The sequence below is a fragment of the Phascolarctos cinereus genome, unplaced genomic scaffold (assembly GCF_003287225.1).
Source record: "Phascolarctos cinereus isolate Bilbo 61053 unplaced genomic scaffold, phaCin_HiC Scaffold_726;HRSCAF=1367, whole genome shotgun sequence".
NCBI classification, from domain to species: Eukaryota; Metazoa; Chordata; class Mammalia; order Diprotodontia; family Phascolarctidae; genus Phascolarctos; species Phascolarctos cinereus.
Window position 1 is genome coordinate 410,196,506 of NW_027556098.1, and position 25,387 is coordinate 410,221,892.

At 43.7% G+C, this 25,387-nt stretch overlaps 1 protein-coding gene across 2 annotated transcripts in view; it reads right to left on the minus strand.

The window, feature by feature from the left end:
- The window catches only part of SAE1 (SUMO1 activating enzyme subunit 1), a 59,870-nt gene extending 40,000 nt beyond the window's left edge, over window positions 1-19,870 (minus strand). Inside the window, exons 1-3 of one of the 2 annotated variants that reach the window (XM_020978413.2) lie at window positions 19,629-19,867; window positions 6,629-6,740; window positions 1,207-1,383 (exon numbers count right to left, since the gene is read on the minus strand). In XM_020978413.2, coding sequence (XP_020834072.1) covers window positions 1,207-1,383; window positions 6,629-6,740; window positions 19,629-19,723 — 384 coding nt within the window. In that variant the 5' untranslated portion in view covers window positions 19,724-19,867. Of the gene's footprint in view, window positions 1-1,206; window positions 1,384-6,628; window positions 6,741-19,628 lie in introns of both variants that reach the window. The other variant, XM_078145830.1, reaches the window with a different exon arrangement.
- Between the last annotated feature and the right edge of the window lie 5,517 nt (window positions 19,871-25,387).

Genomic DNA, 25,387 nt, shown 5'->3' on the forward strand with positions numbered 1-25,387 from the left:
TACAAAACTAAGTGACCTTCCATTCAGACTCAGTGACTCACTCAAAGTGATGATCACTGTGTTTCTGGGACTGCTGGTCTGTATTCCACTAAATCAAGGAGCTGGCCATGATACACTTTAATACTTAAACCAGCAGACAGGATCAAACAGATCAAGGATAAGAAATTCAACTTCCGAAGACTATATATTTCCTCTCTGGGTAGGGTTTTTAAAACTTTTTTCTGTATTCTGGACCCCTATGGGCAGTCTGGAGAAACCTATAGACTTGTCAGAATCATGTTTTAAATGCATAAAATAAAACACCTAGAATTACAATGGAAGCTAAGTGCATTGAAATACAGTTCTCATTATATATTTTTCTTTCTTTCTTTTTTTTTTTGCTAGGCAATGGGGTTAAGTGACTTGCCCAGGGTGACATAGCTGATAAGTATCAAGTGTCTGAGGCCAGATTTGAACTTAGGGCCTTCTGACTCCAGGGCTGGCGCTCTATTCACTGCACCACCTAGCTGCCCCCCCAATAACATTTTAAAAAAACAAGTTTATAGACCCCTAGGTTAAGAACACCTCCTTTAAGGGAATGTGAAGGAAAAAATGACAAAAGTGTATTTTTTGGTTTTTGAGCCCACATTCTCTCCACCATAGTCCTAGCTTGTAAGCCTTAAAAATGGAAATAATCTCCTTTTCAGAAGAGAAAAATGTGTTGGTGTATTAGTCAAAAAATACTCCTATCTCCAGACAACAATAAAGCTTACACCAAATGTATTAGTGAACAGATGTGTAAAGGGAATTAAGTAGAAACCTGCCCCCCTGTATCATTAAGAGGGCCCATTAACACAAACAGATGCTCTGTTAGGAAAAGGGTCAGACTAATGGGCAATAAGGCAGCAGCTCCTATTTACTGTACATCTAAATATCACAATTAGCGGTTTGACACTTTGGCTCTAGTAACCAGATCCTCAAACGTTAACAATTCAAGGAATGCCACAAATGAACCAAATGTCTGCTTCAAGTAATTACTGAGGAAAGAAATCAATTACAGAGATTCTTCCTGCAAGTATAAAATGTCATGATCTTTGGTGCCACAAAAGAGAAACAAGAAAGGGCAGAAAGGCCTAAGTTAATAGAGGGCCTGTTTGAAAGGATATGCTGAGAAATGTTCATATTGTGAAAAGTCAAACTCAAAATTTCACTTCCTGTAAAACTTACAGCATCAAATTGTGTGAAGAAAGTCTCAGGCTTATTTTCTACATTCTCTGTGTCCACCTTCACATCCACCATGGGATTAAGATTCTGCGCCCGTTCCAAAGAGGCTTCTGCCCGGTTCCGGCCAGAGGATCCAGTAGTAGGAATCAAGAACTGAGCACCAGTGTCTTCTGGAGAGACCTGGGAATAAATTTTAAAATTCTTAAACTTTTGCACTAAAGTCATCTCTAACAAAAGACAGTGTGACGGACTTTTGGATTTTTAAGGATACTCCACCCCTCCCACCCCTGCCCAACAAATGTACCTATAAAACCTAAATTCAAGAAACAGCAGCCAATTTTGTCCCCTGCTTCCTTTCCTCAACCTCCCAGGAGAGAAAAATTTCACTTGATACTGTTCTTCCTATTCAGAGGTCAATAGCTCCCCCTTGTGTTAAGAAAAAAGCCACTGCCGTATCAAAATTCCCCAAACAAGATTGTCCATCAATAAGGCTTAATAAGGAGGCAAAGACAGAATGTCCAGCAATTGGACAAAGCCTCAGAAAACTAACACCCTTGGGAACAATGAAAGAAGGCCTGCATACCAGTCAATCACAAGCATTGGTTAAGTGCGCTACAAGCTGGGACACATATAACATATGAAAGATAAACACCACAATGTAGGCTATTGACTATAGGTGCCACTGGACTCTGTGAAGAGAGGGACTCATAAGGGGATGGGCCAATGACAGAAGATTTCACAGGGCCAGTGAGGAAGGTGGTTTTTCAGTCAGTTTTGTGAGTAGTGTCTGAGTGGTATGCATTCTCCTCCCCCAGTGCATTAAGGCAGACAGGGTGAAGTGACTGGCCCAGGGTCACCCAGCTGGTGCATGTGTGAGGCCGGATCTGCACCCTGGTCCTCCTCCTTTGAGCTGGTGCCTGAGGGAGAGAGGGCTTCACGCAAGCCCAAGAGGGCCAGGAAGCAGCCTGAACATTGGCTCAGGGACTGAGTCATGTTTCCCTGGGCAGAGCAGAGCAGGGCAGGCCTCAATCTCTTCAACTATAAAACAAAATGTCCTCTGAGGCCCCTCACAGCTCTAAATATAGGATCTTCATAGATTTTTTTCCCCCACACAAGAGAAATATCCCCAACACAAAACCCCCACAATCAGACACTGATCAAGAACTAAAACATGAGACAGCAAGCCATAACTGTTATCAAACTCTCCCAAGAGCCTGATATTTAAAAAGTTTAAAAAATATATTTTGTAGGACTGCTCAACAGCCATCTCACCCTTACCTCAGTTTCTACACCATCCAAATAACTCCTTCACGTCCATAATCCCTGGCAAGCCATGACACAGCCTGAGCTCATTCTGCTGGCAGTGGGCATCCCCTCCCTCCAAGAGTGTTATGTGAGCTGTATGGAGCATTGCCCAACCCTGCAGCCAGCCCTAACAGAGAGATCCAGGAGCTGCTAACTTCTATAATGTATAAGGCTGCCTCTAAGTTGGAAACTGCAATCTCAGGATCAATGTTCCTGAGTCACCAAGCATTTACTGGGGGCGGCTAGGTGGCACAGTGGATAGAGTACCAGTCCTGGACTCAGGAGAACCTGAGTTCAAATATGGTCTCTGACACTCGACACCTACTAGCTGCGTGACCCTGGGCAAATCACTGAAGCCCAACTGCCTAGCCAAAAAAACAAAAAACAAAAAAAAAAGGAGGCAGTTCCTGTTCTACATCTATTTGTAAAGAAAAGCATAATGTCTTTAAGTCACTCTGTAAATACAGATCATTTTTTTGCAGTGTTCAAAAACAATGCCTACTATTTGTGAGGTAGACAGCTAAGCGGTACAGTGGATAGAGTGCCTGGCCCAGAGTTAGGAAGATTCGTCTTTCTGAGTTCAAATTTGGCCTCTGTCACGTACTGGTTATGTAATCCTGGGCAAGTCACTTCACCCTGTTTGCCTCAGTTTCCTCATCTGTAAATGAGCTGGAGAAGGAAATAGCAAATCACTCCAGTGTCTTTGCCAAGAAAACCCCCAATGGGGTCACAGAGAGCCTACACAAGTGAAATAACTGAACAACAACAATCTGTGAGACACTGTGCCGAGTGCTGGGGATAAAAGGAGAGACAAAATATAGACTCTGCTCCCCAAGAGCTTCTAAATGAAAGAGCGAAAAACGCAAACACCTATGGACAAACATTATACACACAGCATAAACTGAAGACCGTCTACAGAGGAAAGGCATTACACTAGCATTCAGGGGGAAAGTAAAGGTTTTGTACAGAGCAGGGGGGAGTCATAATGGAAAACAGGAAATTTACTTCTTTTCTCTTGTGACCAGTAGCTGGTCTGCCATGGAGGACACAGAATCATAGCTCCTAAGGTCTTGGATTACTTCAATCTGCATTCAGACTCCATCAGTTCTTTCTCTGGAGGTGGATAGCATTTTTCATTGCAAGTCCTTTGGAATTATCTTGGATCACTGTATTGCAGAGAACAGCTAAGTCACTCACAGTTAATTATCATCACAATATCACTGTTATGTTACAGTGTACAATGCTCCCCGGTTCTACTCACTTCACTCTGCAACAGCTCATATATATATTTCCAAGTTTTTCAGAAACTATCTTGCTCATCCATTTTTTTATAACACAGTAGTATTCCATCACAACCATATACAACTTGTTCAGCCATTCACCAAATGGTGGGCATCCCCTCAATTTCCAGTTCTTTTGTACATATGACTCCTTTTCTTTTTCTTTGCTCTCTTCGGGATAAAGACCTAGCAGTGGTATTGCTGGGTAAAGGGTATGCACAGTTTTATATCCCTTTGGGCATAGTTCCAAATAGGTCCTCAGAATGGTAAGATCAGCTTACAACTCTACCAACAGCGCTACAGCATCCCAATTTTTACACTATCCCCTCCAACCTTTGTCATTTTCCTTTTCTGTCATACTAGCTAATCTGATAGGTGAGAGGTGGCACCTCAGAGTTGTTCTAATCTCATTTCTCTAACCAATAGTAATTTAGAGCATTTTTTTCATGTGATTATAGATAGCTTTGATTTTTTTCTTCTGAAACTACCTGTTCATATCCTTTGAGCATCTATCAATTGAGGAATGACTCATTCTTATAAATCTGACTTAGTTCTCTACATATTTGAGAAAGGAAGCTTTATCACAGGAACTTGTAAAATCTCCCCCCCCCCGCCAGCTTCCTGCTTTCCTTCTAATCTTGGCTTTTGTTTGTGCAAAAATGTTTTAATTTGATATAATCAAAATTATCCATTTTATATCCCATGATCTTCTCTACCTCTTGTTTGGTCTTAAGTTCTTCCTTCATCCATAAATCCGACAGGCAAAACGGTCCCCTAATTTGCTTATGATATGATCCTCTACGGCTAAATGATGTGCCCATTTCAACCTTATCTCATTATAAGTTGTGAGATGTTGGTCTAGACCTAGTTTCTGCCAAACTGCTTTCTAGTCTCCCTGCGATTTTTGTCAAACAGTGATTTCCCGTCCCCAAAGCTTGGATTTTTGGGTTTATCAAACACTAGATTACCTTGGTCATTTACTGCTGTATATTGTGTACCCAATCTACTCCACTGATCCACCGCCATTTTTCTTAGCTAGTACTAGGTTGTTCTGATGATTACCATGTTGTAATATAGTTTGGGATCTGGCTTTGGCCACTCTCCTTCACTTTTTTTTTCATTGATTCCCTTGATATTCTTGATCTTTTGTTCTTCCAGATAAACTCCGTTATGATTTTTTTCACTGCTTAATTTCACTACAGCTCTGAAGCCAAAAAGCTACTCTTCCAATTCTCCAACCCTGCCCAATCCCTAGAAGCATCTCTGCCTTCACTTCAGTCAGTCAGTTAACAAGCATTTATTAAGCAGCTGCTACAGTTATCAAATTAAAGCCAGCCATTTCGGCGGCTTGAACAGAAATGAAATATTTCTTCCCTTTCTGGAAGGATAGATTTACCTCTGGAATAAAGTCTACATCCCTCAAAGTGAGTGCCCAGATGTCTAAGACAAGGCAATGGCAATCCAAGGAGATACTCTCTGACTTAAGAAAGATGTGGACTAAAAATAATGGCTCATAGCAACACAAACCTTTCAAGTTTCCAAAGGGCTATAAAACTATGCATACCCTTTGACGCAGCAATACCACTGCTAGGTCTGTATTCCAAAGAAAGCAAAGGAAAGGGAAAAGGACCTATTTTGTACAAAAATATTTATAGCAGCTCTTTTTGTGGCAGCGTAGAATTAGAAATTGAGGGGACGGGGGCAGCTAGGTGGCGCGGTGGATAGAGCTCTGGCCTTGGAGTCAGGAGGACCTGAGTTCAAATCCAGCCTCAGACCAAACACTTGACACTTACTAGCTGTGTGACCCTGGGCAAGTCACTTAACCCCAATTGCCTAAAAGCAAAAAAAACCCAACCAACCAAACAAACAAACAGAAATTGAGAGGACGCCCATCAATTGAGGAATGGCTGAACAAGTTGTGGTATATGATTGTGATGGAATACTATTGCGTTATAAGAAATGAACAGCAGGATGGTTTGAGAAAAACTTGTTAAGACTTACATGAACTCATGGGGCAGCTAGTTGGCGCAGTAGATAGAGCTCTGGCCTTGGAGTCAGTAGGACCTGAGTTCAAATCCGGTCTCAGACACCTCACACTTCCTAGCTGTGTGACCTTGGGCAAGTCACTTAACCCTGACTGCCTCACCAAAAAGCAAAACCAAAAAAGACTTATATGAACTCATGCGAAATGAAGTAAGCAAAACCAGGGGAACACAGTATACAGTAACAGCAAAATGAATATTGTAATGATAACCAACTGTGAATGACTTAGCCATTCTGATCAAGACAATGATCCAGGACAATTCCAAAGGATCCGTGATAGGAAATGCTATCTACCTCCAGAGAGAAAACTGACGGCCTCTGAGTGCAGACTAGAGCAAACGTTTCCTCTTTATTTTTCTTTTTTTTGTTTTGTTTTGTTTTGTTTTTGGTGGCGGCAACATAGCTAACATGGAAATATGTTTTGCATGACTTCACATACACCAATGATATTATGATGCTTGCCTTCTCAAAGGTTGGGGAAAGGGCTGGAAGAAGGGAGAGAATAGGGAACTCAAAATTTTAAAAAATGAATATAAAGCATAATTATTTACAAAAAAAAAAATTAAAAAGAGTAAAAGACTCCAATGAGGTATAGAGCACAAGGTCGCCTGTACTGTGTGTAAGTGGCAGAGTTACGGCCCAGTTTCACTCTCATAACAGCACACAAACTCCCCCCATCCCGTCTCACTATTCACACTCACATACAGACTAGCACCCTGCTCCACTTGATCTATGAAATCTTGGCTGTGGTGAGGCTGATAAGACTGATAAGCCGATTAATAAAAATGGAGTTTCACCTTCTGATGATCCATCATGGTCAGTCCTTTCACACCTGCCAAAATGAGATTCTTTGCAACTTCTGCCCCCAAACCTTTCATTCCAACAAGAAGCACCCGGGAGGCCCGCAACCTGTAACAGAGACACATCATCAATTACAGAAGGACCACGAGTTGCTGTCACAAATTTCAGGAATGGCTGGCTGTGTTGGATTTTCAGAAAGAATCTCAGTTGGAAGGCCCTCCAGGAGAAATTAAGATGCTGAGATTCCACCCTAAAAAAGGCCTTCCAAAATCTATCTAGAGTCTGCCTTTCTGATTTTCTCATGACAGATGAGGCTTTGTGAGCTGAAGGGACTTGTCCAAAGCCTCCCAAGAGGTTCCCTGGGCTCCAACCCTAGTCCTCTTTCCATTATCTAGCATGGTCTCTCTGGATCTGAACAGGAATGACTTCTACATCATCCTTAGCAAATCACACCATCCAAGTTTTAAAGCTGGAACCTTTGAGGGACCTCAAAGGTCACCAAGGCCAACCTCCTCATTTAAACAGTGGACGAAACTAAGGCCCAAACCATCCAAAAACACAATTTGGAGTTAACTTAGAAATGTCACTCAACTATACATACTCTTTGACCCAGCTATTAGGCATATACCTTCAAGGAAGTAAAAAACAAAAGGGAAGGTTTCATGTTTACAAAAACACTTACTGTAATATTTTTTGTAGTAACAACATCCTGGAAGGAAAGTGGGTGCTTACCAACTGGGTAATGGTTGAACAAACTGAGACATTAATATAATCAATTATTCAACAAGCAATTATTAAGTGCCTACATGGTATCTGACATATAAAGACAAAAGTAAAAGTTTCCGCCCTTAAGAGAAAACGACACTTACCCACACACAATAGATCAAATATACGGACAGAGACCAGACCTATGATTTCAGAGGCATAGAAAACTTCCTATTACAAAGGCTGGCTTTGGTAGCTTCTAGTCTCAGAGAGTGGCCTGGGGCACTGAGATACAGAGGCTGGCTCTCTGACACAAACAATAATGAAGTATTAGCCTATAGATGTGGAGCCAAGACAGCAGAGGGAGAGGAACCAACGTAATGAGCTTCTCTCCACAAACTCTGCTTAACAGACTTAGAAAATGCCCTACATTGAACCCTGCTGGAGAAATTCAGAAAAAGTCACAGTGAGTCCTTCGTCCAAGCCAGCTCAGCACAGGGAGACACATAAGGAGACCTGCAGACACTGTTAACAGAGATCAGGCCAGAGGCATGCTGTGCACGGCACTCTGGTGCCAAAGAAAGGCTGTCCATCAGGGCAATAAAAGGTCTTAGACAGACACCTGGAACTGCAACAGGGACAAGTGCCAACTGGCAGCTTTGCTGCCCACTCACCAGTCCCAGGTTGTAGATTCAGAGCAGAGTAAGAAGGGGAGCTGCCCATCAGCAGTGGTGTTCCCAGGAAGGGAGGCAGGATATGGAGAAAGGAGGAAAGTTCTGAAGACAGAAGCCAATAGCAGCAATGGTGTGGCTCAGACCCGAGGAACAGAGTAAGGTCTCACTTCCAACATCTAGCCCCCAGGGCAGGAATCCCACGCCAAAAGGAAGCCTACAATTCTGCCAATATGAGCCAGCAGAATTTCCCATACAGCTGATATAGGCAAAATCCAGCAGCATCTACTCTTGCTCAGACCAAATCCAGGTCAGAAACTTGCAGAGCTCAGACCAGACGAGGGGCAGCAATCAGACTTTGCCCTAGATCAGACTACTTCGGGAACACTAAAAGTCTGCAAGTGCCCAGGCTGTCCCTGAGATCTTGGAATAACACAATACTCAATACCCCAAAAAAGCAGCACCAGGACCAGGACAGACCTTTCCCCCAGAGATGTGGTAGGGCCCAACCTTAACATCAAGTCCTTGGAAGAACAAAGAAAAAAAGAACCCCTTCACAAAATTATTATGGTGATTGGGACAGTCAAGACACAAACACAAAAGAAAATGACTCCAAGACAGCCACAAGTACTACTACCTCAGAGAAAACATAGCTTGGGTACAAACTCAACTAAATACCTGGAGGAGCTAATGCAAGAGTTAAAAAAAAAAAGTTTTTATAAATGGAATGAGAGCGCTTATGGAAAAAACTGGAAAATAAATGAGAGCTATGGCAGAAAGAATTGGAAAGGGAATTAACAGCTTGGCACAAGAAATATAAAGCCTGCCCAAGAAGCAAATTCTCTGAAAATTAGAATGGACCAAATAGAAGCCAATAACTCAATGAGGCAACAAGAAATAGTAAAATAAAGTCAAAAGGCTGAAAAAAAAATTAAAGAAAGAAAAGAAAATGTAAGGTATCTCATAGCAAAAACAAGTGACCCAGAAAAGGTAGTAGACCACAGGTGCAGATGAAGCATACTGGGTCCAAAAGGGTCAGCATGTTGATTGTTTTGCTTAACTTTTAGGAGGGAAGGATCATTGCGTACTAACAGAGAGAAGGAAAAGAGCACCAATAAAACATTTTGAGAAAATTAAAAAACAAAGAAACCAAGAGCAAGAGAGGGTAAGGAAGTCGCCAAAGTGGCAGAGCTGAGACTGAACGCAGGCCTCTGGCCCACACAGCCTTGAGCCTAGGCAGCATCCAGATTTATTGCCTCCAAAGACCTCTTTGATCATATCACTGAAACATCCAAAAGCCTTCAACAGTGTGTGTGTGTGTGTGTGTGTGTGTGTGTGTGTGTGTGTGTGTGTGTGTCTCCCTCAACCCCCAAGACCCCCCTTCCCCTCTCTTACAAGACAAAGTCTTACACCCAGCCAGGTAATCAATGCCCTCTGTCATCTACTTTCACTCAAAGGTCCCACCACTCCTCCACACAAACACAATGATCTCAACGTTGGAAAACTATCCCTCTGAGCCAACTCTCATCTGAAAAACAGGACTCTACTTGCCCTTCCTCTGACTCCCTGCAAAGTTGTTTTCTAAAATCTAGGGCTCATGTCAGACTCCTCCTGCATTTCCCCTCCTTATTCTCTATAACAAACTCTAGGAGGGGGCAGTCACTTCCCCTCAAAGTCCTCATCATTTCCACTGCAGTACTCAGTTCTAGTCAAATAGTCTCTTTATGTGTGAGGAACAGCAAGAAGACCGATTTGGTTGGACCACCAAGTTGATGAGAGGGAGAGGCTGGAAAGATAGGCTGGAGCCAAGTTATAAAGAACAGTCTGCTTCTGATCCAACAATAGGGAACCACTGGCGTGTTTTGAGCAGGAAGTGACATGGTCAGATAGGTGCTTTAACAAAATACTCTGGCAACTATGTGGAAGATGACTGGAGTGGCAAAGACTTAAAGCTGGAAGATCATGTAGGTGATCATAAATAGTCACAAGCAGAGGCAAGGGGGCCCTGAACCAGAATGGAAGCCATGTGAGTAGGCAAGAAGAGACAGAGATAGAGATAGAGAGACTGAATCAGAACCAACAAGAGTTTGCAACTGATTAGACATATGGGGTGGGGAGCATGAGGAACCACAGATGACTGTAATGTAAAGGAAGGGGGCTCAGTTGTATTAGATCTTAACCTGTACTACAAGTGGTAATCATCAAAACAATCTGATACTGGCTGAGAAATATAGTGGTGGACCAGTGGAATAGATTAGGTACATAATATGCAGCAGTAAATGACCATAGTAATCTAGTGTTTGATAAACCTAAAGATCTAAGCTTTAAGGACAAGAACTCACTATCTGACAAAAATGTCTGGGAAAACTAGAAAGCAGTTTGGCAGAAACTTGGTATAGACCAACAACACACACTGTATACCAAGATAAGCTCAAAATGGGTACATTATTTAAACATAAAAAGTGATATCATAAGCAAATTAGAGGAGCATGGAAAACTTTACCTGTCAGATCTATGGATAAAGGAAGAATTTATGACCAAATAAGAGATAGAGAATATTACAGGATGTAAAACGGATAATTTTTATTACATTAAATTTAGAAGTTTTTGCACAAAGAAACCAATGCAGCCAAGATCAGAAGGAAAATAGGTAACTGGGGAAAACTGTGAAGTTCAGAAAACGAGAAACAGTGGGGAAGAAGGAAAAGAGAAAAGAAAGAATGAATTGTTTTGGACACACTTAACTTGGGACGTCTACAGCAGGGACATCCAGTTCAAAGTGTACACTGAGCAACTGATGATGCTGGAAATCAGTAGGAACCTAGGACTAGGGAGCTGGATCTGGGAGTCTTCATCATAAAGATGACAAAGCTGGGGGAGCTGGAGAAAGTATCAAAGGAAAAGGAATTACGTGAGAAGAGGGTGTACGGCCAAGCCATAAGGGATGACTACAGTTAGGGAGCAGGACGTGGAAGATGCTCCTGCCAGTCCAGCCAGACAGGTAAGAAGAATATAAAGGCAGAGAAGAGTCACCAAAACTCAGAAAGGACAAAGTATCTAGATGGAGAGAATCATCACCAGCAGTGTCAAAGCCTTCAGAGAGACCAAGAAGGTGAAAGACTGAGAAAAAGCCACCAGCGTTGTTAATTAAGAGATCATTAGTGACTCTGGGGAGAGACCTTTCAATCGGATAAAGAGTCAATAAACATTCATTAAGCACCTACTAGTGCCCAGAACTGTGCTAGAGCTACAAACATGAAAACAGAAGGGCAGCCCTTACCCTAGAGGAGCTTCCAGTGTAATGGGAGAAGACAAACCACAAAAGGAAGCTGGAGGTAGAGGAGTTACCAGACCAGGGGACATGGTGGAGATGGAGGAGTGCAGCCAGGTGGGAGAGGTGCAGATAGATGCCCGAGTTCAGCTCTCTCAATGGAGATCTGGCATTCGTGGTCCCACCCTCCAATCAGAGAAGGTGATGAGATGGCTGTACACCAAGGCTGATGGGATCTTTACAGGATGATATTATCCCAGTAAGAAACTTCCTGGGGCCTGGGGAAGAAGTCAGTCAGAGAAGTAGTGCAGCCAGGGGAGAAATGAAGAAATAAGAGCTTTCTGCAAATCAACACAGTGATTAGGCACGGCAAAGATTGCTATTCCCATTTTAGAGATGAGGAAGGAGAGGCTCAGAAAGGTTAAGGGATGCATCCCTGGTCTTCTAACCATGGCTGCTCCCCAATGAATACAGTGCTTTTCCTGCTACACTTCTAATTTGTTTAAAATCTCTTCTCCTTTGAATTTAGGCTACAGAGACCTTATCTTGGGATAGCCTGACTAGGCCTTGGCTCAAGAATGAGCTACCTTTACAAAGAAGGTTCAATGCAAGCTGCTAGTAGGTAGCTGGGTCACATTTCCCCATGTCAAAGCAGACTGAAGCATATTTTTGTTCACCATCTTTATTTTTCTTGCCTTTTTTTGGGGGGGGGGGAGGCAACATAGCTAATATGGAAATATGTTTTGCACAACTTCACATGTATAATAAGTATTACCTTTCTCAGTGGGGAAGTGAGTAAGGGAAGGAGAGAATTTAGAATTCAAAATGAAACAATGAATGTTAAGATTAAAAAAAAAACCAATCTACTCAAGAGCAACACAGACTTTAGCCTTCCAGGCCAACCAAGCCCAAGCGTCCTTGAAGAACAGAGACCCTACTTCACCTGTACTAGACTGTCACTTGGGATACTGTTTTTACTGTAAGATCCATTCTGCATTTCAACGTATATTCAAATATATATATATTCAAAAATAGCTTCTCACTCTCCCACCCTAGGACTTCTCCTAGGACATTTTCTCCAGAATGATGGGTCAGGTGGGAGTAGGCAGCATCACCAGAACTGACTTTTCTTAACAGCCACCTCTACACATAACAAGGTACACCTCTGTATTCCATTCTCTGGCAGTGCAGAAATGAAAAACAAAAGCATCCAGCAATCCACAGCTCCTTTAGAGCAGCACTTAAAAAGCACTTTAAGAGCTGCAGAACGCTTTACAAACTATGTGAACTTAACTGAGCCTTCACAACGACCCTGGGAGGTAGGTACTACTAATATTACTATCATCCACATTTTACAAATGAGGAAACTGAGGCAGTGAGAGATTGACTGAGGCCAAATTGGAACTCAGGTCTTCCTGACTCCAAAACTACTGAGTTTTAAAATTTTTATCTTAATTAACTTTTTCATTTTTTACACCATACTTACTTCTGAATGCATCCCTCTGCCATCAACCTTGTAAACTTTTTTTTTAATAGAAAATAACAACTTAGCAAAAGCAAGAAACACATTAATGCTGTCTGACCACACATAAGGTATGCCCTGCCAATAGACCCCCCTCCCATCTGCAAACAAAGAAGGGAGTCCATTTTCTCAACTCTTCCCAGAAGCCAGACCTGGCACTTACAATTACCAGAGTCGTCTAGGAGGTGCCCACTGATTAGAGATCGACAAGATATACTGTGGTGCACGAATGTAATGAGATATTTTACTGCCTGGTAAGAAACAACAAACATGAAGAAATCTAGAAAGCATGGGAAGATTTACATTAACTGATTAAGCAGAACCAGGAAAATAATATAAATAATCACAACTACAAAGTATTTTTAAAAAGGTAATTATGTGTTAGAAAAGATGAAAAATGTACCTTTCTCTTGTCTGTAGAGGTCTGGGGCAAGAAACAGTAACCTGGAGGCTGAGCCAAGATGATGGAATAAAAGGCAGGGGCTCACCTAAGCTCTCCCAAATTCCCCTCCAAGCAACATTAAAATAACTCCTCACAATGAATTCTGAAGCAAAAGAACCAACAAAAAGTCAGAGTAAAACAATTTTCCAGCCAAGAAAACTTGGAAGGTCAGCAGGAAAGGTCTGTCACGACGCTGAGAGTAGAGCGCAGATCAGCCTGGGGGGATGACTGAACTGATGGAGGCTTCCAGAGTTCTCAGCAGACAGATGGTAAGAGGGTCAGACAACTGCCAGAAGAAAATTAGAAGGGAACCTTTGATGGCACAGGGTGCAGGACTCTGTTGCACTGCCCCTATGGCAGCTCTGAATCATAGTTCCAGATCAGCCTGGGGGGATGACTGAACTGATGGAGGCTTCCAGAGTTCTCAGCAGACAGATGGTAAGAGGGTCAGACAACTGCCAGAAGAAAATTAGAAGGGAACCTTTGATGGCACAGGGTGCAGGACTCTGTTGCACTGCCCCTATGGCAGCTCTGAATCATAGTTCCAAAGTGGCAAAGAGTATCTGTGCTCTGCTTCACTTTCCCAGCCTGCGTGAGACCACCAGAAGTGCAGTGACCACACCCCTCCTTGGGAGAGCTGAAAACTTACAGACTCCCCAGCAAGAGCTCTAAAACCAGCAGTACAAAAGACAGTGCCCCCTCCACCACAGGAGCAGGGCCTGACTTTAACATAAAATTAAAAGGCAAGAAATAAAATGAGCAAACAACACAACAGAAATCTGACCACAGAAAGTTACTATGGTAATGGAACAACCAAGACACAAACTCAGAAGAAAATAACAATGTCAAAACAACTACATACAAAGCCTCAAAGAAAAAGGTGCTTTGGTCTCATGCCTAAAAAGAATTCCTGGAAGAGCTCAAAAGCGATTTTCAAAATCAAGTAAGAGATGTAGAGGAAAAACTGGAAAAAGACATGAGAGTGATGCAAGAAAATCATGAAAAGAGTCAACAGCTTGCTAAAGAAGGTACCAAAAAAGCCATCAAAGAAAATAATACCTTAAAAAACAGAATCTGTCAAACAGAAAAAGAAGTACAAAAATTCACTGAAGAACTCATGAAAGAGCAGAACTGTTCAGCTGTTTTAGTCATGTCTGATTCTTTGCGACTCCAAACAAAAAAAGGGCAAAAAATGAATTAAATGAGAGTAATAAAATTTGCACTAACCTACCTCAACAAAGAAAAAACGAAGAAGAGGAAGAAGAAGAAGACGAAAGAATGTGTCAGTTTTGTCAATCTGCTTTTTCCCTTTCTTTTTTTGCACAAAATTTTCTTACTTTCTTACTTAACTTTCTTACAAAGCACAGATAAGGACAGCAGAATATATTTGGAAATATAATGGAATAGGATCTCTGTTCTTCTGGGACACTTGGGGCCTAAAGGCTTGGTTGGCCTGGAAGGCTAAAGTCTGTGTTGCTCTTAAGTAGATTGTTTTGTTTTGTTTTAAATCTTAACATTATTGTTTCATTTTGAATTCCAAATTCTCTCCTTCCCTTGCTCCCCTCCCCTTTGAGAAGGGTCATATCTATTATACATGTGAAGTTGTGCAAAACATATTTCCATATTAGCTATGTTGCCCCCCCAAAAAAAGGCAAGACAAATAAATTTTCTATTTTATTTTCCAAATATATTTGGGAAAAAATGGAAAAAAAAAGAAGGAAAAAAAATGTCAGGCAGCTAAGTGGCACCAGCCCTGGATTCAGGAAGATCTGAGTTCAAATCTGGCCTCAGACACATGACACTTACTAGCTATCTGACCCTGGGCAAGTCACTTAACCCCACTGCCAAGAAAGAAAGAAAGAAAGAAAGAAAGAAAGAAAGAAAGAAAGAAAGAAAGAAAGAAAGAAAGAAAGAAAAGAAAGAAAGAAAGAAAGAAGAAAGAAAGAAAGAAAGGAAGGAAGGAAGGAAGGAAGGAAGGAAGGAAGGAAGGAAGGAAGGAAGGAAGGAAGGAAGGAAGGAAGGAAGGAAGGAAGGAAGAAAGAAGGGAGGGAGGGAGGGAGAGAGAGAGAGGGAGAGAGAGAGAGAGAGAGAGAAAGAAAGAAAGAAAGAAAGAAAGAAAGAAAGAAAGAAAGAAAGAAAGAAAGAAAGAAAGAAAGAAAGGTCCATAAAAAGTTGTCAGGATAATATCTCACATTTTCTGTTTCTGCTGTCTTTACTATGCTTCTGTTCATACCAATCTGTCCCTGGTTCTCTGAACTGTTTATAATCACTGTTTCTCAAGGTGAAAGACTAGTCTGTGACATTCATGGCCCACGTTTTCTTTAGCCGGTTTCCAACTGATTAGCACTCACTTTGTTCCCAATTCCTTGCTACTATATAAAGTGCTGTTATGAAGATTCTGGTACATGGAATCTTTCTGCCTTTGACCTCCCTAAGGGATGTGCCTAGCAGTGGGCTCTCAAGGTCAAATGGTATGGATATCCAACGCAAACCTAAGTAAGCAGAACCAGAAGAACAAGGTACATTACGACATTATTGTTAAGACAAATAACCTAGAAAGACTTTAGAATTCGAATCATAAAGAAACACGCCGTCGACCTCCTGGACTCAGACTGCAAACTGAAAGGCATTTTTTTGCACACATCCAATGTGGGAATTTGTTTTGACTATTCTATTTGTTACAACTACAGGTTTGTTTGTACAGAGGCTTTTTCTCTCTTTCTAAATGAGGGGCAGGAATGCGGTGAGACAAGTTAGATTTTCATTGATTGAAAAATAAGCACTTTAATTTTTTAAAAATTGTAGAGATGTCGGTCACCTTTTTAGCATAACTACAAATTGTTTTCCAGAATGGTTGGGGGAAAAAAACCCTAGTAATCAGGGACTTTACAAACCCAAAGATCTCTAGCAATTTTTCTATCCTCTTAGCCCCTTTTCCTTTCAGTTTCCTCCCAAATTGTTGTACTGGCAGAAACCTGGTTCCTTGGTAAGACACTGAATCCTTGGTCAATGTCTCCAGTTCAGGGCACCCCTTCTCTCACGTGCCATGAGGCAATGGGCCAGAAAGAGAAGCAGGTAAACTCCTTATTATTCCTCACTACAACCTCAAGACTCTTCTGGAACCAGTGCTCCATGACCTCTTCTCCTTTGAGGTTCATTCTACACCTTCCTATGAGAGAGCACAGCGTTGGGTAAAGACTACTGGGTTTGGCATCTAAGCACCCTGGTGCTAACTGAAGCTCTGGCTCTTATTATCTAGGTAACTGTAGGCAAGTCACTGGAGCCTCATAAGCCTCATGAGGGGCTTGTAATAGATGGCCTCTAAAGACCCAGACTCTGTGACGCTATCCAGACCGTCACTACAATTATCCACTGTCCCTTGGTGACTCCTTTCAAGGACATGAGCACTTGGTTGGTAGTCCCTCCACCCCAATATCTGCCCTCGTATTTGGAGAATCAATGTTTGACATCCCCTCAAACACCCAACCCTCCCAGTTCAATCCGAAAGTCAAGTCAACTAGCATTTATTACGCCCCTATAATTCGCCAGGCACTGTTCTAAGTATATAAAGAAGGGCAAAAACAGTCCCCGGCCTCAGAGGGCTCTCAATCTAATAATGGCAAGAGACAGGATGCAAATATCCACGTACATGTGTATATACACACATACAAACATATAAATGCTAAGTTGGAGAGGAACTCAAAGGGAAGACACTAACATTAAAGAGGACCAGGAAAAGCTTCCTACAGAAGGTAAGATTTTAGCTGAGACTTGAACAAAGCCAGAAGACAAGAGAGAAAACATTCCAGGAACGGGGGACATCCAGTACACACGTACAGAATTGGGAGATGGACTGTCTCGAGGGAGAACTACAAGGAAGTCAGAGTGATGGGACTATAGGGTATATGTATAAGAAGACAGAAAGGTAGGAAGGGGACACAAAAAGAATTTAACAGCCAAAGAGGATTTTACATTTGATCCTGGAGGCAAAAGGAAGCAAGTGGAGCTTACTGAACAAGGGGAATGATTTGGTCAGACCTACACTTTAGGAAGATCACTTCAATAGAAGAGGGACTGGAATGAGGAGAGACTTAAGGCCAAAGAGAAGGCTGTAGCAACAGTCTCAGTGTGAGGAGGTGAGGGCCAGTAGCAGGGTAGCTGCAGTGTCAAGAGAGTAGGAAGTGTATAGGAGACATTAAGTTAGAATCTACAGGGCTGGGTAAATGATTGCATATTGGGGCGGGGGGGGGGGGTTAGAGACAGTAAGAAGTTACAGAAAGTTATCCTTTGTGGGAAATTATGTTTACTATCATTTTTTCTTTCTACAACCATAGCTGAGTCTTATTACTCTACCTACCTACTGTCTTCAACATTTTCCCCTGCTCTCAACTCTCCTCTTTGCTACAGGGCTTCTCTTGTGGCCCAAAGACAGCTCAAACTCCCAAAATAACTGTGATCAACACCTATCACAATGTATTGCACATAATAAGTCTGCTTTAAAGAGTCTGTCAGGGAACATATGCCTAGAATAGGAACCTAGAGACCTGGTTTCTAGTCCTCACTTTGCCACTGAATAATTTGTGTCATGAACTTACGACAAAACTGGGCCTTTGGTTTCTCATCAAATAATGAGAATAATAATATGCTACCTACTTCATACACTATGCAAATGAAATCACGAGTCCAGTAAAAACAATTACAAAAACCCCAACATGCAGCAAATTATTACTGTGAGACCCTACTCCTCTCCCACCCAGAAGTCTACCTCTTGGTTCCAGATCAGTAGATTCCAGATCACCCTACAAACTCCTTCCTACTCTTTTCTCTTTCAGGAGGAGCCCAAATGCCTCCTTACTCCCCTTTATTTTAACACTCCATCCAAGCTCAGTTGGCCCCTTCCAGAATAAGCCCAGACTGGGTCTGCTTGGGGTATTCAACCCTTCACATCTCAGTCAGCTGCTTTTCCTCTCCAGAGGTCTGTATCGGGGGAGCCTTTCTTTATAGAGGGCTGGGATCTGGACTTTCTACAAAACTCCATTTTTCTGTCTTGCTGCTTTGCTTGAACTCCCTTTAACTCCCCTTCCCTTTTCAGTTCCCTTTTTCCGACTGTCTCTCACCACCCCCACTCCCCTTATATTGTAAGCTCCAGGAGGGCAAGGGCTATCTTTTTCTTATTTGTATTCCTAATGCTTAGGCCTGTTCAGGTTCTTTTACGTTTTTCAGTCTCAAGAGATGCTCTGTGACCCCATGGGGGTTTTCTTGGCAGAAATACCAGAGTGGTTTTGGCATTTCCTTCTCCAGCTCATTTTACAGATGAGAAAACTGACTTGGCCAGGGTGACATGACAAATAAGTGTCTGAGGCTGGATTTGAAAGGCTTTCTAACTCCAAGCTGGGCACTCTACCCACTGTGCAACCTAGACTAGGAGTGGCGAACCTGTGGCCTTCTAAGTCCTTGGGTTCGTCCTTTTGACCGAGTCCAAGTTTGTTTATTTTTTTTTCTTTAGGCAATTGGGGTTAAGTGATTTGCCCAGGGTCACACAGCTAGTAAGTGTCAAGTGTCTGAGGCCAGATTTGAACTCAGGTCCTCCTGACTCCAAGGTGGCAGCTCTATCTCACTGCACCACCTAGTTGCCCCTGAGTCCAAGTTTTACAAAACAAATCTTTTCATTAAGGGGATTTGTTCTGTAAAGTTTGGATTCAATCAAAGGGCCACACTTGAGGATCTGGAAGGGCACATGTAGCCTCCAGGCCCCAGGTACCCACCTCTAAACTAGATGCTTTCGAAATTAATAGTGAATTACCCTTCCAACCTTCAAAAGCTCCTATCCGTGAAATTAGGGATTGGGGTTTAAAAGTGGTTTCAGGGACAACAGTGACCAGAAGGGGAAAGCTGCCCCTCCCCCTCCCCTTTTCAGGTCCCAAGTTCTCCAAAACTTATTGCCATGGGCGGATAAATGAGTCCCGTCAGAGCATGAACTTGAACCCAGGACTCTCAGGCTCACTAGGCAGTCCTCTCTTCACAATGCACACGTGAATGCCCCTCCAATACCCCCTCCTTTCTTCCCTCAAATTACACTGCTGTTTCTGCACACATTAAGCACCAGCATCTATCCCGCACCAGATCTAGAGCCGAGAGCACAAGGACAAAAGGGAGCCTGCCCTCCAGGAGTTTCCAATCTAGAGGGAGACATCACGCCGGAGGCAGGGAGCCATTATCTTCAGAATGAGCTCCAGGACCCCCGCCTCCGCTCAGGCCTACCCTCAGCCCTGCCCCCCCCTCGGGCTAGGCCCGCCCCCGGACACGCCTCTTCCGGGGCCCCTCCGCCGCGCCGCGCCTCCCCTCCCCTCCCCCTCCGCCGCCGGCGGCGGCGGCCACCCCTCACCGTTTCTGTGCCTCCAGCCCCCACAGGCGGATCTGCCGGTCGTACTGAGCCGCCTCCTCCTCGCTGATGGTGCCCACTTCCTCCTTCTCCACCATGGTGCCGCCGGGCTCCGCTCCTCACGCCGCCTCCCTCCTTCTCCTCACGCCGTCTAACCGGCCAGCTCCTTCCCCGCGCGCCGGCTCCCGACCTACCCGCCAACCGCCAACCTCTTCGGACCCCTCCCCCAGCCGCGCGCTCCGGGAGACGTGTGCGCAAGCGCTGGCTTCCGCGCCTGCTCAGAACCGCATCCCTCCCCCGCGCCGGCAAGCACGTGCGTGCCCGTGCCACGTGACCCGCCCTGGGCCCTCGCCCCCTCCCCTTCCCCCGTGACACCGCCTATCTCCTCTCCCACTTCTCTTCACAACTGCGCCCCTTCCCACATTCCCTGCGTTCTCATCCCATTTATTATTCCCCTCTTCACGCTGTGACTCGGCCGAGCTTCCTTAGGGGCTGTTGCACACACAGGATGTCCGCCTCGTCTCCCTCCTCTGTGCCTCTGCACTGGCGGCCTGCAGGGCCCTCAATGGTCGCCCCAGTTGCTTCGGAGCCTTGCTTTCATTCATGACTCAGCTCAAGCGCTCTATTCCTAAAGTCACAGATTTAGACCTGGGAGGATCCTTCCCTTTTCACCGACTCAGCAACTGAGGCACAGAGTGCCTTGCTTAGGGTCACACAGCTCTGGAGTCCTGGTCTTCTTGACTTCAAGTCCGGGGCTCTAGAAACCACACCAGCTTCCCTAGTGTCATTGCCCTTTGACCTAGGGATACCACTACCAAGGATGAGATCCAATCCAGCCAGCGCTGTGTGCCAGGCACTGTACTGAGGGCTGGGGATAGAAAGACCAAATCAAAAGTCTCTTGTGGAGGAGCTTAGGAAGACAAAAAGGGCCCATGTGTACAAAAATATTGTTGCAGGAATTTTCAATGTCCTCTCTGGGAAATGCTGGACTGGTTTGCCATTTCCTTCTCCAGCTCATTTTAGAGTTTAGAAAACTGAGGCATATGGGGTCTTAACCTTAGGACTTGCCCGGGGTCATACAGCTAATAAGTGTCTCAGGCCACATTTGAACTCAGATATTCCTGACTCCGGGCCTGGAGCTCTATCCCCTGTGCCACCTAGCTGCCCCAGCAGCCCTTTACTCATAATTTATTCCAGAGAATCGTAGATTTGGAGCTGGAAGGGACCTTTGAGGTCATGGAATTCAACCCCATTTTGCAAATGAGGAAACTGAGGCACAGAGTTAAGTGACTTGACCAAGATCATATGTATAGTAAATAGCAGAATTAGGATTTGAAACTAGGTTTCAATAAACACACAGTAAGTGCCTTCTAAGCACAAGGCTTAGGGATACAACAATATCTATTATTCTCCTTAAGGAGCTTCCATTCTATTAGAAGGATACACGTGTGCACCAATATCTGTATAAGAGAGGAGCTGATTAACTGGATGTAATCACCACACCCCACTTAAAGTAAGTGACAAAATACCCTGGTACCTTAAGCACATGAAATCAATCCATCTTATTCATAGGTTTTAGTTTCAGTCTATCAGTCAATCATAGACTTTTAAGTAGGAAAAATCCTCAGAAGTGGAATGATGTTGCCCTAGAATCATGTCCAGAAAGACTGAGGAAATATCATTGTCTACAAAATATCCATAAAGTGGAGCCCTGGAATCATTCCAGTAATCGGCAACCCTGAGAGGCCGAGGTAATCTCCTACCCCCTAACCTCACCCCTTCATCTCTGCTGGTGGGCTGGAAGAAGACATCGTGAGCTTCAAGGGATCCAAAGAAAGTTGGACTGACCATCTTCCAAACAATGCCTTTCTTCCTGGAATCTTGGAACCAGCTGGCAGCAGTGTCTGTATTGGGACCCGAGGGGATTCATAGCTCCACAACGAATAACAGAGAAGCTACTCTGGGCCCATAAGGACTTGCCTGAGGGACTCACAAATGTGGGGGAAAAAAATTTCACTAACCGAGAGCTGAGTTACCCTCTTGCTGCCTGTGCTCCCTAAGCTTAAGCCCACTTTCCCGAGGGCTCTGTATGTACTTGTGGGTGAGTGTGTCCTGGGCAGTTGTTTTGTACCAGCTGTTCTTACCATACTTTCTAAGAATTGCTTAAATCTGGCTATCTTAATTGATTCTGAGCGGATGATCCTATTGTATGGGACAAGTGAAAGTTTCTCATGTGAAATGTAAGCTATGCTCCAAAATAAGATCCTCTGATTTTTGGTTTAGCTGCTACTAAGGGAAAGAGAGAAGGTACTTAGGAGGACTGCTCGGATCACTCTCTTAAGTTTCTTCTGACTTTGTCTTAAGACACTCTTCGAGTGACTAAAAGAGTTGTCTAGGATTTTTTTTTTTGCCAAATACATTTTAGCACATTTGCTGAGGACAAAAAAAAATATCAAAAATAGAATTAAGGGGCAGCTAGGTGATACAGTGGATAGAGTATCAGCCCTGGAGTCAGGAAGACCTGAGTTTAAATCCAGCCTCAGACACTTACTAGCTGTGTGACCCTTAACCATATTTGCCTCCCCCCCAAAAAAAGAATTGATAATAATTGGTATCTCTACTTCCTTTTGTCTCCCACCCTTGACTTTATCCTCTCTGTGACTATATCGTTTAACTAAAACTGTTTGCTTCAAAGTTACAGATAATATCTTAACAGTCAAAACCAAGGCCTTTTTTTTTTTAGTGCTCATCCTTCACCTCTCTGTGACCTTCCACTTTCTTGATTACCTCATTTTCCTAGATATTCACTTCTCTCCAGGTTTGACTTTTGGTTTTCCTCTCCTTGGCTCCTTCCCTAACACTGGCAGTCACCGAAGGCTCTGATGTGGGCCCTTGTATCTTCTCCCATCATACAATTTCACTTGGTGATTTCTTCAGTTCCCATGGATTCAATTGTCATTGATTTCTCTGGTGATGATTCTCAGTGTCCAGCCCTAAACTCCCTCCTGACTTCCAGTGTCATGTCTCCAGCTGCCATCTCAAATTGAATAGACTTCTTAAACTCAACATGTTTAAAACTGAACTCATTATCTCCTCAGCTCCCCACCTACTCCCAAAGCTTCCTTTCTTCCGATTCTCTGTTACTGTCAGGGCAACCACAATGCTTTTAGTCAGCTAGGCTTGAAACCTAGGTGTCATCTTTGACTCTACACCCTCTCTCCAACCCTGTCCTATCTCTCATAGTCAATCAGTTGCCAAGTTCACTTGATTCTACCTTCATAACATCTTTCCCATAGGTCCCCTTCTCTCCTCTGACATTGCCACTTGGTACAGGACCTCATCACCTCATGCTCGGACAACCAGCCTGTTGGCTGATCTCCCAACCTCGCCTCTCCCCACTGTCAAAGTGATCTTCCTAAAGCTCAGCTCTGACCATATTCCTCCCCTATTCAAAAAACTCCATTGGCTCTATATTACTTCAGGATTGAATATAAATCCTGTTTTGTATTCAAAGACCATTGATGTTGCCTCCTTGCTGTTCCTTGAGTTAAAAACTCTTATCTCCTAACTCAGAGCATTTTCATTGACTGGCCCCCATGCCTGGAACGCTCTCCCTCCTCATCTATTTCCTGGCCTGTCTGTCTTCCTTTAAGTCTCTCTTTTTTTTTTTTTAAGGCTATTGGGGTTAAGTGACTTGCCCAGGGTCACATAGCTAGTACATGTCAAGTGTTTGGTCTGAGGCCGGATTTGAACTCAGGTCCTCCTGATTTCAGGGCCGGTGCTCTATCCACTGTGCCACCTAGCTGCCCTGTTCCTTTAAGTCTCAATGAGAAATTAGACCTACAAAAATCGTTTCTAGATCCCCCTTAATATTATTGCCTTCCCTCTGTTGACTATCTTCAATTTAACCCGTATGCATCTTGCTTGTACATAGCTGTTTACGTGTCTGAATCCCCTATTACATTACAAGCTCTTGAGAGGAGGGACTTTGTTTGAATCTCCTCTTTTGCCTCTGTCAACAGCCAATCACAACTTCACTAAACTCTTGTGAAAACTGGTTTATTACAAGAGAAACGAACTCCACGTGTGGAGCCCGAAGAGTTCACAAGCCAGACAGAATTTTGCATGTTTCTGACAGTATAACAAAAGGAGGAAGAGAAAACATGAGACTTCACCCCAAGGGAAGGAGCCAGGCCAGGGCAAAAGCCTTTTACCTTGGGAAGTGCTAGACCATGCAGATAGGCTGGTCTCCTTAACCACAAGGGCCTACTGTAGACTGTCACTTGTTTTCACTCTCGAGGACATACAGCATCCAGGTTGGGAGACAAACAAGTTATGTCAGCTGGGGGGCAAGGAGGCATGTGCCATGCTTAGTCCTTGTCACATTCAGGGTTTCCTACATGCCCTGGGTCCAGTGTTTCTGGAAAACCTGGCAACTCAAAAAGACGAGTCCAGGGGACCCCTTAACAGGACATAGTAAGTACAGTCTGTTCTGCTATAACATGAAAATCATCAGAGTGTTCATAGTATGCAAAATCACACAGTAAAACCACAAGACCACAGGGGAAAATGGAATTATGGGCACAACACTAAAAAACTTTATGAATGACCCTTAAAAAGAGATAAGAATCTAATAAGAATGATGGCCAAGTTTTATACACATTAAATCGTTAACAAATAAATACTACAACAAATAGTGGCGGTGTCCACGGCCTTAAACTGCTCTTTGACCCAGATTCCCTTGGTGTTAGGCTGGCAAAGTTGATGGCAACAGGCCACAGGATGGCATTAAAAGGGGGCCATGGCCATCCCAGAAGGTGCTGGGTATGGAGGATTGAGCAGTAGGGGTGGAGTGCCTGAATGTGGACCAGCCTTCTGTCCACAATTTCTGATACAGCAGAAGATATACAATAAATATGTCTCTCTGTCTTGCAAAAAGGCCTGAAGTTTGCTTGTGGAAGTGGATGTTGTAAGGGTTGCAGCTTGTGAATCATTGTTAAGTAGTGTAATTCCTCACTGATGACAATCACAAGATTGGGCCCAGGCAAACATGACAATCCCATCATGCTTAGGTTGTTTCCTAACATAGCAACCTTCTGTTGAGCTCATAAGGAAATCTACTTCTTGACTGACTGACCTTAACTAGCTTCCAAGGTGCTTCAATGAGTCAACTCTGGACTTTAGATTAAGTGTGAAAAGTCCTTCCAATGAGTGACATTGCACAAGACTGGCCATGCCCTAGGGCCCATCTACAAGTTATGGAGGTAGTTAGAACTGGGGTAATTCCAGAAATGGGAATAAACATGGCATTCCAGTAAGATCCCTGAAAAGAAACCTTTCGTGGGGTGAAGGGAGGAAGGAGAGGGTTTGGAGTTACCTTGGAGGCCACTTTGGTCAGAGGAGGACCCTGTGAGCTTTGAAGGGTCCAGATGACTTATCTTCACATCCTGGGGAGCTAGTGACATCCCCCAAAAGAGCTGACAGAAGTGAAGAGATTGGGAGTCAGGGTCCCAATGGACCTGGTTTCATGCCTCCACTAGGAGCTGTTAAGGGGTCCCTAGTTGACAGAGCCCAGGAGAGAAACTACTGCCATGCCCCTGGGATACTGGGTGAAGACTTCCAGCAATCAGCGGCTGAGTGACCCTTTTGCCCCCCATGTGCTCCCTAAGCCTGAGCCCACTCTCCTTAGGGCTCTATAGGTGCTTATGGGTAGGTAGGTCCCAGATTTCTGGGAGGATGAGGCAGGATCAGGGATTTCTCAA